This window comes from Fusarium phalaenopsidis, assembly GCF_050370095.1.
Source record: "Fusarium phalaenopsidis strain FUZ10S chromosome Unknown contig_32316, whole genome shotgun sequence".
Lineage (NCBI taxonomy): Eukaryota > Fungi > Ascomycota > Sordariomycetes > Hypocreales > Nectriaceae > Fusarium > Fusarium phalaenopsidis.
Window position 1 is genome coordinate 964,105 of NW_028145399.1, and position 16,422 is coordinate 980,526.

Genomic DNA, 16,422 nt, shown 5'->3' on the forward strand with positions numbered 1-16,422 from the left:
AGCCTGATGATGTGCTCAAGGTTATCCGCTGCTTGCTCAAGCCACCGTGATGGCGGCTGTCTCCCTAGAATACCAGCTAGAAAAATGTAAATTTCCCCCTCCTATGAGTAATCCACCCTAGAATCTCATCGTCACGGATTATCAAGAGGTTGGTGGGTATAACTTCTCTCCTGGACCCTTTTCTGGTCTTGTTTCGTCTGGGCAATCTTGTGGCCCCCATCAAACCATCATCAAAAGACTCAAGGCCCCGAGTCTCGACCGCGATCTAGCAACTCTTGCAGACCCGAAGGGCCCCAGCGAGCACGCGCTCCCTTCTTGGCTTGGCGGTTGCACACACTTCCAATGGGCCCTTCTCCGCACACCCCTGGCACCGTCAACCCCCCCTCCCCTGCAAGCACCTCAGCAGCTTGGACAGGGTCCAGTGCCAGACGACGAACCAAAGTAGCGGTACCTGTACCTGGACCTGTCCCGCGAACGGCCATCCCGTCGCCGCATCTCTATATATATAAATATAATATGTCCTTCACCATGGAGACGCCTTCTGTCGTCGTCAACTCGCACATTATACATCTCTCTCAACGAAATGTCCTCCCTCACATCGGACAACGGACCCCGGACCAACCGGGCCCGCCCCGCCAAATCTGCCGGCGTCGACATCAAGATCGACCAGCACTGGAGCTCCAAGGCTTACACCTCTGGTTCTACCATTGCCGGTCACGTCGTCGTCAACACTCAGCGCGATGTCGCTTTTGACGACTTTGAGATCATCTTTACGGGCACTGCCTACACCCGTGTTGACTTTGTCAACCAGTACTCCAGTGCTACCTACGCCGCCCGGCCATTCATGAAGCTTCGGATGCCCATCCGAGATTCAGATTTCCCCAGCCCTCGTGTCTTTGAGGCTGGCCGTACTTATACCATCCCCTTCAACTTTGTCGTCCCCCACCAGCTCACCCTCAGCGCCTGCAACCACCCGGTTGAGCATGCTGGCGTTCGCGATCACCACCTCCAGCTGCCCCCGACCATGGGTTTCTGGGAGCACAATGACCAGTCTCCCGACATGGCCCACATCGAGTATGCCGTCCGCGCTGGCGCATACAAGGACACTGCCGAGGAGGGCCGAACTCAGATCCTCGAGGGCTTCCACATGATCAAGGTGCTCCCTTCGCTTCCTGAGGATGCGCCCCTTGACATTGGTCCCAACGATGAGCGTTACACACTCTCCAAGACAAAGACTATCCGCAAGAACCTCTTCTCGGCCAAGCAGGGCAAGCTCACCACCACGGCTTCCCAGCCTAGTGCCATCATGCTCTCTGCCAACTTCCTCAATGCTACCGAGACCAACTTGAAGGTCGACCTCAAGTTCAGCACGGCCTCTGCCGATATCACTCCCCCCAAGATCAACTCTGTCAGCGCCAAGCTGCACTCTACCACCTTCTTCAGCAGCGCCCCTATGAACCATCTCCCCAACCTGGGCGCTCGCATCAAGCATCAGAGCAGCCCCTCGCTCACATACTCGACCACCACCCCCATCCCCATGCACCCCGACACAAACATTACCTGGGAGAACGAGGCCCCCGTCTCTCGACGAGACTCTGGATACTCCAGCGGCGCTTGGCACGAGGTTACCTCGGAGAACGAAGGCGCCGAAGGCCGCAACAAGAAGGCTAGCAAGGAAAACGTCCACCGCTACGCCACCCTCAACATCCCCTTCACCCTGCCCACCGGCGGCAACAAGATCTTCCTCCCCACCTTTTACTCGTGCATCAGCGCCCGCACCTACATCGTCTACCTGACCCTCTCCGTCGGCCCCATGAACACCAACATCAACCTCTTTGTGCCCGTCCAGGTTGCCGTCGAGAACACTTTTGAGCCCGTCGACGACGAGCTCCCTACCTTTGACGACGCCGTCGCAGAGGCCGAGGCCGACTCTTACTTCCAGCCTCGACTCACGCAGGTCCCCTCGGAGCGTTTCCAGGGCACCAGCACCCTCCCCGGCTACGACGATGCAAGACGACGCCAAGTTGCAGTTGCCTAAGAGTTGCCGACAACTTAATACCACATATAATGGATCATAATGGAGAGGGGGGATCTACACAATTTCATGACATAATGGTTGTTTTTCAACAAGAGGAGGAACAGAAACTTTTATGACCCTGTTTCTGCGGATTCAAGATTGGATGCATCATTCAGCGAGGAGTTTCTAAGGATTTTTTCAAAAAGCAAGCCGTTTCACATTTGGAGTTTTGAGGCGGGTTTTCTTGCTATAGCATGGATACAGGATGCATCATTAGGAGTAGAAAAAAAGCAAAGGGGTCAAAGGGAAGCATTATACATCTACAGCATCAGGCACGAAATAGTTGCCTTTATTTGTCTAGAGAAATTGAAACTTGAACAATAACTTGATCTTACAACTGTGACTCTTGTGCATCTGCAGCATGGATCCTAGTCTAGATCTGACCGGCGCTACGCGAATATGCATGATCAGGGTAGGAATGTCAAACGTTGCATTCCTGAATCGTGCACGTCGAGGGGTGTAAGAGCGAGGAGCGAAAAAGGCGGGCAACACCACTCTCGGCTCACCACCTCACCAAAAAACCTGTCGGGAATGCCGTCGGCTGATGGGACTGAGAGCCACGTGGTACCGTGCATTGAAGGCCCCGCTTAGTCAAAGGCAACCCACACGGTCATCCGCACCTTGTTGCCGTCTACCGCGCTGGCACAATTCATCAACGTTGCCGTCGTTTCTGCTGTTAATAGAGGGAGCTGATCTGGTGACAGGGTCGTTTAGAAGGAATGGAACCAAGTCCCCTGATGGAAGCCCTGTCGCACGGGCCACATCCGTCATGGGGTGTCGGCGTTGATTGGCGGCGCCGATGTCGGCCCGCTGGGAGACGATGTAATGTCCGGGTTATTGGCCTGACATAAAACTCGCAAGGTGAGCTTGATCTGATAATCAAGAGATGCAGTTGGGGATTGTCCCATGTCAGCAGATCATCGTGAGTTCACTATGTGTCGTCCGCCTTGTCAATGTAAAGAACCCCTCACTTGGCTGGATGGGCAGACTTACTAGACCCTGCTCTCATCAGTACCATATTGTTATTGTCCTTGATTGCTGTCAACGACACCGCTGCGTCTCCGTCTGTAATCCATGTGTTGGGGTCGACGGCCCCGGTTCCTGACTGAACCCTTTTATTTCCTCGCCAGTGCTAATAAACTCTCAACCACTGCTTTTCTTCACCACTTCTGTTCTCGACTCATTTTGCTTCCCAGCCACTATCTTCTTCAAATCTTCCACCCCTCCATCCCTATTTTCCCGTTTCAACCTCTCTGTCTATTCTCCTTTTCGCGTGAGACATCTCAAGCCTTGAGAATCTTGACCAGCTCAGCAACGATGGCATCTCCTGCTTCTGCGGTGCCCGTGCTGCCGCCCATGTCCTTTGTTCTCAGCCCGGCGTCGATGGCGGCGCGGACCGCGTCCTCAACGATTTTAGCCTCGTGGGCGAGATTCAGAGAGTACCGGAACATCATGGCCACGGAAAGGATGGTGCCAATGGGATTCTGGAAATCATGTCAGCTCTGTACTTGCAGCGAATGGATAGGAATCGCCCAAAACGGGGTCTTGACGTACGACAATCCCTTTCCCTGATATGTCCGGCGCGCTACCTGTCATCTGCGTTAGCGGCTGATGTCTACATGAGGGCTCGAACAGGATAGGAGTCTCACCATGAATTGGTTCATAGATACCAGGCACTGGAGAGCTCGGAATTCCGCAGAGACTCGCGCTCGGGAGGAGCCCTATGCTTCCAGCTATGGCGCTCGCCTCGTCGCTGAGAATATCCCCTGAAAACACATTAGCTAAACCGCCTTCGAGGTGGACGAGGGGCCTCGCTCACCTGCCAAGTTAGGCGCTATCATGACACCATTCAGCTGCGTCGGGTTCTTGACCATAATCATGGCCGCGCTGTCAATAAGCTGATGCTCAACCTTCAGCTCAGGGAACTCGTTTTTATAGACCTCCTCAACGACAGAACGCCAGAGTCTGCTTGTCGCCAGTACGTTTGCCTTGTCTAGCGAGATCACCCGCGAGTCTCCCCTAGTCCTGGCCAGGTAGCCGCCCATCCGCGCGATACGCTCGATTTCTGGTTTCGTGTAAACAGCAGTGTCGAACGCATTATGCCCATCGTACTCTTTTCGCTCTCCGAAATACAGGCCTGAGGTTAACTCCCGGACTAACATCATGTCGATGCCGCGGCAGACGGACGCCTTCAGGGGGGAGGACTCGACGAGGGCGTCGGACGCGAAGAAGCAGGGACGGAGGTTTCCATAGGCAGACATCTCACTGCGTAGCTTTAGGAGGCCCTGCTCCGGGCGGACGGCGCCGGTGCCCCATTTAGGGCCGCCGATGGCGCCGAGGAGCACGGCGTCGGCGGCTTTGGCGGCGGCGAGGGCTTCGTCTGTGAGGGGGGTGCCGGTCTGGTCGATGGAGCACTGGGGAGAAACGCCGAGGTTAGCAAGAGACTTCTCTCATGGATGTCTTTGGGCCCGTGTGATCCGTCGTCGGGGGACGACTTACCCCTCCGAGCAGGTGGTCCTGCAGATTGAATTTGCCAGCAGTCGGGCTCAGCTCCTCGATCGTCTTGATAACCTGAATCCTGCGTCAGACGTGCTCAACTGCAGTTCGCAAATGCTAGACTCGTACCTTGATTGCCTCAGCAACAACCTGTCAAATAACCAAAGTCAGCCTCTCTCCGTCCAGAGTTAAGGGTAGGAAAGCTCGGGGGTAGTCAGTTACCTCTGGGCCACAGTGGTCGCCCGCAAAAACGACAATGTTGTGTTCTGCCATGGTTGCAATACTTGTCCGACGGAGTTCGTCCTAACCAATAAGCAATGAGGGATGTCGTAGGAAGCGAGATTGGAAAAGGAAGTGAGGGGATTGAAGAATCCATTCGACAAGATATATAGCAGAGCGAAGTCGGGGAACCTTCCCCTCACCCCCGCCCCCACCTGCCGAGATCGGAGAGGAGAGCGCTTCAATTCAAGAAAGGAACGAAGGTGATGTACAGAGCAGGACCACGTAAAGGCAACATGGATGGATAGGTATGATCTCATACATACAGTATACACATGGCAGTAACGTTCCTCAATCGGCCTGTTGGATACGGATACGGAGATACACTTGTTCATAGATGTCATCGATGCAACACTCCTCCTCACCACTTCACATTACACCCAATATTACATCCAAAGGCAAGCTTCAAGAGTCGCCCTCTTAAGCACTAGGGATCACCTCTGTGAACCACATAATGGCTTTTACTGGTTACCTACCAGCTGCCAGCCCTGCTCCCCCGCAGCACCATCCTCCTGGCGGTGTCGTTTTGTCGCAGGTCCTTCCAGTACGTCGGCGCTTTTGTGGCAGTGGTGGCTCGTAGCGGCCGTGGAGGCTTGTATCGACGGTTGGAGCTTTTTCGGAGGTCACGGACAGCCGGTCTGGCATCTTACCAGCGGGCTTGAGGCGTGTCGAGAGGGCTGGCAGCGGGAACGTGTCGCGTCGACGTGAGTAAGAATGATCTGCCGCTTACATCATAGTGACAGTCACCTGGCTACTCTAAAACATAGGTGGCCGACAGACCCCCCTCCCGACTTAGCAAAAGCATCACCCTGCCGATCCACCTGCCACCCACTGGAGTTGCTGTTCAAGAGAACAGCGACACTATTGTCCCTGGTAGAGATGGCATGTGGTTTCCTGTGGACAGACTCACATATGTAAGTCCGTTTCGCTACTTTACCTTTCCAACGTTTTCGATTTGCAAGATATTTACTGATGTATTCCAGCTTTTTGGTTGTTTTTCTGATTACATCGGGCTTCCCGACATCTAAGTTCGTCATCCAAGGCAAGAGATAATGTCATGGGCCGAGGAAAATATCGAGATGTATATCTCGAGCATGAAAAGAAGCATAGAGAATTAGGTCATTTCACCACTCTGACGGACGTCCCGAAACCTAAGGAGTTCATCATACGCACAGACTTTGCGGATGCGGATGCGACTGCGGTACAGTCCATAACGACTATCGATGACTGACTTACAACTAGAATATCTAGACTTCTCGACTCGTTCCCTTGCTCATCTGGGCCTCAACTGCATGGGGCCTTGCCTAGTTGTCGACAACATGATCAGTAGACTTTGCCCATCGTCCGCGACCTTGAGCTTTGAGACCACTGCTCTTCGCCGCGGTAAAGGCGGACCGTACATGCGGACCAGATGCATCTCGTGTCAAACTAAATTCGACCTGAGTAACGCGCTTGAGAAGTATGACCTCAAAGCAAGTAGCCATGATCAGATATGCGAGAACAAACGCTGCACATCACTGTACTCAGGGCTCAAAGACTGCAAAGCAGATTGCAGACGAGCTAAGGCGGCAGGGAATCTCGCAAGAGACTTATTTCATAGTCTGGCACTTCCACACAGATGACCTGTCACGATTGCGCGAGTGGTTAGAGTCAGAGGGGGAGTATGGGGTACTCCCCCTGACTCCCAGTGCATCCGTTGCTTGCCACATCCTATTTCTGAATGCTGCGCGATATTGAATAGCATGCGAAACACAGCTTTGATGTGCTACTTTACCCCCTGAACGATGAAACTATCTTGACCAGCTTTCTGGCTTGGCATGACTACGGCATCACAATCTCTGCAGCCAGATGCGGCTGCCGGTAGTTGAAGCTGACAAGGCTCGTTCTATTAATACGCTGGCTTATCGAAATCTAGAATCTGGACCGAACCTTTCAGAGATAGTCATGCCGAATCTATCTGTGTTGATACTGATAAGCTGATGATGTCGTGATAATCATTGCAGGGATGCGGTTGTCACTGGGTAGCTGATGGCGTATTTGCCGAGCATATACCGTGCCGATAGATCTTGTTACTGGAGCATCTTGTTAGGAGATGTGATACATTTAGTTAATCTTTTGGAGACGTACACGAGGTTCATTGTGTGTGCGCCCTTCCCACGACGCACATGTAGCTACCCGTGAAATGCAACAACTAGTCACCTCACTGCTCACTAAAGTTGCCTCTAGCTGGGGAGCGAGTCGGAAATTCATTCCGTGAATGAGCCATCGTCATTGGCTCACAAAGATACTAGCCCAAGGAGAGAGGCTGATGATGCTCGTCGGTTAGATCTCCTCTTGGCCCCGGCATACTCATTGTTCTTCAGCCGCTCATCGAGACCATGGAGCTGACAGCTTGCAACAAGTTTCAAGTCGTTAGATCTGTTCAATCAGAGTCTGTGGTTCCCAGAGCTGACGGGCTTTGCCGTGTAGCTCCCAAAGGCAAACAACGCCTCGATGTAGGGGCTATATCTTGGCCCACCACCAACATTTCTTTTGTAGGAAAAGGCGGTGGGATTTTACGTATAGCCTCGTATTGGGAGTCAAGCCTCTTTGACTTCCGAGTTGTCTGGATCCTACTGTGCTTGAGGCCAGGCACTGTATGAGGATGTAGACAGGACTAATGCCTCGGAGGTAACCCTAACAAGAGCATCTCACCATAATAGTTCTCATTACGTGATTCGGCCCGTTGGACTGCCTTTGCAGGCACTTTCATTTTAGTATCATCTGAAGATTGGATGTGCTGCAGAGGTAACCATCTACTATGCTTGGAGGCTCGGCTTTCAAATACGACAATTATGGACATCCTCGAGATGCCAGCATAACGTTACGCGTCTACACTGTGAATACCCACAATTAAAAGTAAACACTGTTTAAATTCTAGATGAACCATAGAACAAATTAGACTCGAAGCAAACCTGCAAGGGGCCTCGAGGAGGTTTCTATTGTTCTTCGAGCACAAGCCACGGCACTTCGGACTTCCGCTAGCTCCAAATCTTGGTGCGGGCGGACGTTGACAACCCCGATTGTCCGAATATCCGGGACAGGGCATCATTGGATGAATGTCTACTTAAGGGCGTCGAAAGTCTCCATGCTTTTTGACATGCGTGCATTTGTTACGCGCGGCTAGCCAGGGTGATTGCCGGCTCTCATCATTCTCATCATGGGCAGGCTGTGTTCCATGGCGGTGCGTTGACCATCATGACAACAGTGCGGTGTTAGCCGGGCTGCATGATTCTCTGTATTGTTCTCTAACCCCTCTCATGGGACATGATATTGTTCTTTACTCGCGATATTGTCTCCCCACGCCACACGCGGAAGAATGGTGCAGTTCCGTCATTCTGCGACCTCGGTCGATTTGCGCGGAGGGTGGTGGAGTCTTTTTTTCTTCAGCTGGACTAAGAATAAAAGGGCAGCTGTCTTCCTCTCAGAAGTTCCATAACAACAACAAACACTCTTTTACAGGGACAGTAACAACAAGATCAACTCTATAAATCATGGATGCTCAAGAGTTTCGACAAGTGGCCAAGGCGGCCATCGACGAGAGTGAGTAAAAACTCCATGTCATGATGCTTTTTGAAAGTTGCCCCTCCCCCGCACTCGGAATTCGGAACCTTTTCCATGATCACCAAATTCTCAACTTCACAAGTTTTGATCATATTCACTGACATTAAAAAGTCATCGACTGGGATGAAAACGTTGCCTCTCGCCGCGTCGTCTCCGACGTGAAGCCCGGATACCTCCGGCCTCTTCTCCCCTCGGCGCCGCCTCAGGATCCTGAGCCGTGGTCCGATATCCATCACGACATTGAGACCAAGATATTTCCCGGCATCACTCACTGGGCCAGTCCTCGCTTCATGGCCTTTTTCCCCTGCTCTAGCAGTTACCCGGCCGCTCTTGCTGAGCTCTACTCCAATGCCTTTAATGGCGCTCACTTCAACTGGATCTGTAGTCCGGCTGTTACTGAGCTTGAGACTATTGTCATGGACTGGCTTGCTCAGGCCCTTGGTCTTCCTGAGTGTTTCCTGAGCGGAGGATCTACCCATGGCGGCGGTGTCATTCACGGAAGCGCCAGCGAGGCTATCCTCACAAACATGGTGGCTGCCCGTGACAAGTACCTCGCCGCTGTTACTGCTCACCTCCCCGACGACACGGACGAGAAAGAGGAGGCTCTGTGGGAGTTCAGGAGCAAGCTTGTTGCTGTTGGCAGCTCGGGCACTCACTCGAGCACCAAGAAGGCTGCTCAGATCCTCGGCGTCCGCTTCGCTACTGTTCCCGTCTTCGAGGAGGATGGCTTCTCCATGACCCGCGTCGCACTCGAGACTACCATTTCTGACCTTCGTGCCCTGGGCCTGCATCCCTTCTACATTACTACGACCCTTGGGTCTACCGACGTGTGCGCCGTCGACGACTTTGAGGCTGTCGTTGAGGCTCTCAAGCCCACCTTTGACACCCCCAACGAGATCTGGGTCCACGTCGACGCCGCCTACGCAGGAACCGCCCTCCTCCTCGACGAGAACAAGCACCTCGCCAAGACCTTCTCATCCTTCCACTCCTTCAGCTTCAACCCGCACAAGTGGATGCTCACCACCTTCGACTGCTCCGCCGTCTGGGTCCGCCGCCGCGCCTGGCTCATCCAGGCCTTGAGCATCAAGCCGCCCTACCTGCGCAACCAGTTCAGCGACGACGAGCTCGTCACTGACTACCGCGACTGGCAGATCCCCCTGGGCCGTCGATTCCGCTCCCTCAAGTTGTGGTTTGTGCTCCGGAGCTTTGGCGTCAAGGGGCTTCAGGCTCATGTTCGTCATGGCGTCGAACTGGGCGAGTCTCTGCAGGCCAAGATCGAGTCTCGACCGGATCTCTTTACTGTATTCACCAAGGCACGTTTTGGACTGGTCACCCTTCGTGTCAACGGCTCAACCGAAGAGGAGATCAACGAGCGCACCGAGGCCATATACGAGAAAATCAACGCAGACGGCGAATTCTTCCTCACAGCGACAGTCATCAACCACAAGTTCGCCATCCGTGTGTGCACAGGCGCGGCAAAGGTCGAAGAGGAGCACGTCCAGAGGGTGTTTGAGGTTCTGGTCGAGCAGGCAGAAAGTCGGATGCTCAAGAAGCCCGTGACCAACGGGGCGGCGGATGTCCAGATTGCCAACAAGACCGAGACTCCCCTGGTCAATGGGGCCAAGGCTCAGGCGACCAAGGCGTAGATGGGTGTTGGAGTTTGGTGGTATATATCCCGGGATGAGGCGGATAAGATGGTGTACACAAAACTGTCTTTCTGTCCTTGTGCTTTCTCTTTATTGTTGTCACAATAGTAACTTGACAATACATTCCTTGACAATACTTTCTGTTGCTGCGTAATCCATCGTGTCCACATAATCATTCATCGAGAGAACCTCCTCCCTCTCCCATAGTCATAATAATCATCATCACTCCCGCGCCTACTCGTCGACCTATACCTCCTCCTCCCCCGCTCATCATCCCAATCATCCTTCTCACGCCCGTCATGCTTCTTTTTATATCTGTCGAAATCGTAGCTGAAAAGCGTCAGAGCGCCTAGCAGAGCGAGTACGATGCCCGGCGTCCAGTCGAAGCCGCATTCTTTTTGCTGGATGGGCCGTTGGCGGTGGGGAGGTAGTTGTTGTCTTGAAGAGTGATGGCGATGGCTTCGGGCAGGTTCCGAGTCTGTGTCTCGTCTTCTTGCCATTATGTGCGGCTTTGTAGATGTAGATTTGGTGTTTAATAGAGGGGATATTGAGAATGAGAGATACGGTAGCTAATAGTTGTGTAGTTGACGAGTGAAGCAAGTCGATATATGTATTCCGTATGTGTATGCATATGTCCCGATCAGACAACGTCAATACATGTCGTATTGTCTCTCATCTGCGACACGAAATCGGCCCTAGTCACCAGCTGCATTTCTGTTCAACTTTGATGTATGCCTCCAACATATCAAGATGGGTCCCAAGTCGTCATTATAAACTTCTCGCCGCCCCCGCAAACGAGCAGGGCTGCTTCATGCCACTCAAGGCTATGCTTCTTTATCATCTCCAGTTAAATCCTTGGCTGTGCCTGTCACCAGTGACGGTTGGGCCATGGCTGACGCCAGTTGGTGTGACGCCCCAGGGTCCAACTCGAGGCCTCATCCATGCTTCATGATGTCACCCCTGTCCTTGGCCACCATCAGGACTTGGAACATCGTCATCCCGCATGCCAAGAGTCTCAGTTGCCCGTGACACACAAGATCCACGAGACTTGTTGCTTCCTTTTTTTAATGGGACACATGTTATAAGACGTCAACTCGTTTGTATTCAACGTCAATCTAATGGCTTATCTATAACCGAGGGTGTCTATGCTTGCTCTTGTACTTTGATCTTCAACAGTTCAAGTAAAACGCAATCAAATACTCGCTCGTCTAGGTGCCATAGTCCGTCTCAATGCCTTCTTGGCTTCCGTTTCTTCTACCAATGGCAAAACTCCTTGATCCCTCATCTTCTGCAAAAACTCTTGTCCATACTTGTATCCTAGTGAAGACAGTTCGTCAAACTTGTGGAAATCAAGGGTCCCGTAGTCATCGATCGGAGGTCGCATGTAGATGCATCCTGCCATCGCCTTGGCTCGCTCCAGGGCATCCACGCTTGAGACATACGCCAGCCGCGCCTGAATCTCTGCCAAGGTTGGAGGGTTGGGGTGTGACGAGAATGGATTCCATCGGTTGACGAATGCCCACGCTCCAGAGAGGGAGTCTCCATACGTCTGTGGCGTGTCGTCATCCAGCGCTCCAACATCGATAGCAAAGATAATGTCCACTCCCAGACCCTTCATGTGTGAAACGGTCAGGTTGTCAACATAACCACCATCGAGCAGCATGCTGCCTTCATCACACAACGGGGGGAGTAAGCCTGCCAGAGACATGGACGCTCGGATGTATCTCCATGCGTATCCGCTTGTGTGGAACTCGGCCCTGCTCTTGCTGATGTTGGTCGTGTTGCAGTAATATTCAAGCCAAAAGTCTTCAATCTGCGTGTCGCCAAATGCCTTGAAGATGCCACGGTTGAACTCGTGCCCTGTCGTGTAAGATGCCGATGGATAGGTAAGATCCAGAGCAAACCGCCAGAGACTGGCCATCCGCCCAGCAAACTTCTTCGCAAAACCAAACATGGGCACCACGTCTGCATGCCGTGCGTACAATGCTCCGACAAAGGCGCCGATTGAAGTACCGCCAACCAAGTCGATAGGGATACCGGCTTCTTCCATGGCTCTGATGATGCCAATCTGTGTGATTCCTCGTGCGCCGCCTCCGCCAAGCACAAGTCCAATAGACTTGCCGCAGAGTCGCCGAGCCAATCGATGAAAGTCGCCCTTGAAGGTCGTGTCCGGGGAGTAGTATGGCGTGTGATGTACCTTTCTGGATGTGTACTTTTGAATTTCCGCCTGCAACACCTGGACACGTTCCTTGAGTGCCTGGCCCAACCTTTTGGAAGGAGGATGCACAGGCATCTCATTTGTCCTGAAAGCCATCTGGATGTGGTAGTGACCGCCATTGATCCACATGCGGTTTTGAAGCCACGACCTGGTCAGGCCAGGACGCGAGTATCGCTCAGCGTGCAGCAATACTAGCAATTTTCGAGCCGTAGACTTCATTCCAAGCATGAAACGCTCATACTCGCCAATGGCTGGGGAACCCTCAGCAAGTCCAACAAGCAAGATGCTGTCAGCTTGAGTGATGCAAGTCTGCGTCCATGGCGAATTGACATTGGTATCTAGGAGACCGACATGTTAGTGAAAGCCTCGACAAGCCTTGCAAGAGATGTTGTGTAGGATAACATATTCAGGAAAAAATTAGAGTATAAATGACCAGCATCGGCTTTGCCTCTGGGATGTGAAATTTCTCATCATAACATGTGAAAGGAAAAGAGAACGGTTAGAGCTTACCTGCGACATAGACAACCAGACCGTACTTCTCTTCCAGGTCTGCAAGATATTGGGATAGCTTCAACTTGCCCATCTTGTTGAAGGCATGCTTGCCCAGGTGGTTGAGAATAGCGGCATGGTTTAGAGATGTGGCTCCATTTGCAGGACCAACCTGTGCGAGGGCATTCATCAGGCGGTTCCCGAACTCAACAACTGGCACGCCTGCTGTCACCGGGAGAATAGCGACTGTGCGAAGGTTCATCGTCGATTTCCGCATCAACGTGTTCGGCCCAGCACCAGCATCCTTGTTGGAGAACTTGGCTGTGTCATTCATCACTGCCCTCATCCGGGACGCAATGATCTTGGAGATCTTGATGGTGATGTTTGGGTGCTCCTGCGCCAGGCTGTTGAACAGGGTTCGGGGGAATTTCACCAGCTCCGTATCTCGGATGGCGTGCAGAGTCCCAGGACGAGCAGTTTCCGTGAGCACCTCGAGCTCGCCAACACTATCTCCCTGTCCAAACTCAGCCCGTGCAGTCACTCCGCCGCCCTTTCGGTCTTGCACAAGACGAAGGCGGCCATTGAGGACGATGTAAATGGCTTCACTTTCGTCTCCTTCGTGGAAGAGGACTTGTCCCGCATTGACTTGAACCCATTCCAGAGCAAAGTCAATGTGCAGGATGAGACGGGGCAGGATGTTTGTCAGTCTCTTGGCCATCGTCAGAAGAACGATTGGATATCGGTCTACGATTCGCTCCAGAGAGGCACGGGGAAGGAACCCAACATACACATCCGTCTTCGCAACGACATCAATGAAGGACCTGTATGAGGACACGCTTCCAATGTAGCCAGCCAGGCCACCGGGCTTGACGAGAGCAACGCTTCGACGGTGCTTGGCTGGAGTTTGACTCTGGCTTTCAACCCGGTCTCGTGCAGCCTCCGTTCTTGCCAGATTAGGGAATGATCCCATCTCAGATGGATCTGGCGAGGAAGGGTCCGGCTGGAGTGAACCGATTCCGTTGGACTGCAAAATGTTGTGCGGGTCGTCGTCACTCGTAGTGCCAATGTCCAAGAAGCCATCAACAACATAGTAAAGGCCCGGATTTCTCTCCCCTTGCTCCACGAGAACGGAGCCTTTGGGGAAGAAAACAATCTCAACCTCGTCTCTCATGTCGTGCGCCAGGACTTGAGCATTGACTGGCGCATGAAGAGCCATACCACTCGATGTCACTGACTCGGTTTCCCCGTCCGCAGAACCATCGTAAGGGCCCATGAATCCAAAGGCATTGTTGTGAGAGTACAGGTTCTTTGATCGGCGTTGGTCCAGCGAGACAAGCCTGGGAGAACCCTCCATTGATTCCGGTTCCCGAGATGCACTTGCGTTTGAGTCCAAGCCAAGCGACTTGAACATGCACTCCAGAATAGAGGCTCGGAAGAGATTGTCCTCGTCAACCGACTCTCGCGGATCAATAGTCATGCGAGCATGTCTTCTCGAGTCAAACGGATCATTGAAGAATCGGTCATCCAAGGGGTTGGTCCCTTGCCGTCTCATCGACGCTCCCGAAACTGATCGCTGATCAGGAGGGAAGCGACCACCACCACGCGCAAGTTGAATATTCGCCAAGAGGTCACCAGGACTCGGGGTATGTGGTGAAGCCCGTTCCCGAAGCGGTGCGATGTTGCTGGCAATGACCGAAGCCAGGCGTTGCTTGGTCATCGACTGCAGTACAGCTTCCTTTCGAAGGGTCGTGCTAGACCTTCGTCGGCGAGTTGCAGCAGAATTGTGTAGAGCGATGCCCTTGGTTTCCTCTCCCTCTCCTGTGCGTTCCCGTTCGCGATTGAACTTTTCCTTCAACCGTTCCAAAGCATCACCCCGCAAGATGTTGGGGAGCTGGCACATTGTGTACTTGATCATACTCTTCTCCGTCTGCAGCACTTCACTGGTGAGACCCAGGTAGTTGAAGGCTTGGGAGAGAGTGACTCTCTGGAATCTCGAGAGAATGACATGGACAATGTGTGAAGTGGCCTTCGGGTAGATCTTGATAAGTCTCCGAAAAGCGCTTGCAGGAATAATCGCGATGGTTGTGTCAACGGTAGCACGAGCGATGATGTCTGGGTGGGCCGAGCTTGAGGTCGCCCTTGTGGGCATGGGTGGTCTTCCAGGAGGAGGAGGAGTAGATCCGTCCAGAGACATGGGTGGGATTCTGGCGTTGACAATGTTGTCCAGATTGGGAGTCCCACGCCCACTATGCTTCTTTGCCTCGGGATCCATGTCATCCTCCTGAGGAGAGCTCGGCATGGAGATGTGAGCATCTGATGGGACACGAGACACATTCTCTTTCGAGAAGCTTGGGTGCCTCAGCCCACTGCTCTTTGCAGGATGCACATCGTCGTCGTCGTGGTTTGGACGTAGTCTAACATCCTCTGTGAACAGGGACATGATAGAGAAGAGCGATGACATTGGGGCGCCATTGCGAACTTCTGTCAGAAGTTGGTAGGTCTGCTGACCAGGAGGGACATCATCTTCATCGGAAGAGTCTAGGTCAAGACGTCCTCTAGACGCGGCAGCTGCACGAGGACTTCGACCCGACTTGACAAAAATCTCGACCAGACCGTCGACGACAATGCAGAAGCCCTTCTCCTCTTCCAGGTTGATGGTTTCGCCGGCAATGAGTTTCCTCGTCTGCATGCTCCTAGTCAACTCGTGGAAGACTGGTCGCTCAAGGTAACCAAAGATCTTGATGGCACTCAAGAACTCGTCCAAGTAATTGGCCAGACCTGACTTGGTGCCACCTTCGTGGGTATCCGGAAATAGGTCGATCTCTGGCTCCTTGCGTTGCGGCTCGGGAGGCAGACGCGAGTACATGTTGAGGATGCGATACCTGACGACCCAGCTCACCGCCGAGACGAGGCCCGCCATGATGAACATGCTGTTGGGATTAGCGACGTGCATCTTGAAGCGCGCAGTGCAACATACAGCGTAGTCGCGTTCATGGTGACTGTCCAGCTTGTCGAGAACAAGTGGTACAGGAAGGAAGGAAAATTAATCGTTGCGATCCGGATCACCCAGTAGAGGATGGTCGAGACGATGTGGAAGATGAACCAGATCAGCCATCCAAAGAGGCCTAGCCAACTGTAGGACTCATGGGCGGCTGCGGCGGGCATAGCGCTCAAGGCAGAGGGCGCGGAGCTGCTGAGGGCGTTGGAGACGCTCTCCGAGACGAGGCCGGCCACGCGGGCGGCATTTGACGGATCAGATGCCATGGCTGAAGATGAGTCTGCTGCGCATCATAGCGTAGCATCCTGGAGAGAACCGCGTAGGCGGAGGGGAGGGGCGGGAGAGAAGGGAGGGAGGGAGATTGGAGAGGCGAAGAGGTTTTATTATGAACAAGGGAAAAATCAGTGGCTGCTGTCTCAAAGCGCAGCTTTTTTAGCTTGTGATTCCAGTGGAGCGGAGTGCGGAGCTCCAGGGGGAGCTCGAGGGCCGAGGTTTGACCGGCCACCACCGGACCCCACTAGCCACTGAATTTGCCCATGTGCCGCCTGGAGGGGCTGCTGCCGCTGCCGTCATTCTCGATTCTTTTTTAGCTGCGTCGCGATACTACACCACGTTT

At 53.2% G+C, this 16,422-nt stretch overlaps 4 protein-coding genes across 4 annotated transcripts; 2 read left to right on the forward strand and 2 right to left on the reverse strand.

Annotated features, from left to right (window-relative positions):
* Positions 1-583: 583 nt before the first annotated feature.
* LRP88_11888 (uncharacterized protein) lies at positions 584-2,038 on the forward strand (the record flags this gene model as incomplete). Its single annotated transcript, XM_083248300.1, has 1 exon — positions 584-2,038. The coding sequence occupies one exon, from the start codon at positions 584-586 to the stop codon at positions 2,036-2,038; it is 1,455 nt and encodes a 484-aa protein (XP_083095730.1).
* Positions 2,039-3,360: 1,322 nt separating this feature from the next.
* On the reverse strand, positions 3,361-4,846 carry LRP88_11889 (3-isopropylmalate dehydrogenase; the record flags this gene model as incomplete). Its single annotated transcript, XM_083248301.1, has 7 exons — positions 3,361-3,561; positions 3,632-3,666; positions 3,727-3,843; positions 3,897-4,491; positions 4,577-4,648; positions 4,703-4,723; positions 4,796-4,846. The coding sequence occupies 7 exons, from the start codon at positions 4,844-4,846 to the stop codon at positions 3,361-3,363; spliced, it is 1,092 nt and encodes a 363-aa protein (XP_083095731.1).
* Positions 4,847-8,385: 3,539 nt separating this feature from the next.
* Positions 8,386-10,101, forward strand: LRP88_11890 (pyridoxal phosphate-dependent transferase; the record flags this gene model as incomplete). The annotated part of the gene is made up of 2 exons (XM_083248302.1): positions 8,386-8,434; positions 8,567-10,101. The coding sequence occupies 2 exons, from the start codon at positions 8,386-8,388 to the stop codon at positions 10,099-10,101; spliced, it is 1,584 nt and encodes a 527-aa protein (XP_083095732.1).
* Positions 10,102-11,293: 1,192 nt separating this feature from the next.
* On the reverse strand, positions 11,294-16,072 carry LRP88_11891 (lysophospholipase; the record flags this gene model as incomplete). The annotated part of the gene is made up of 3 exons (XM_083248303.1): positions 11,294-12,657; positions 12,830-15,738; positions 15,789-16,072. 3 exons carry the CDS (start codon positions 16,070-16,072, stop codon positions 11,294-11,296), a joined length of 4,557 nt encoding a protein of 1,518 aa, XP_083095733.1.
* Between the last annotated feature and the right edge of the window lie 350 nt (positions 16,073-16,422).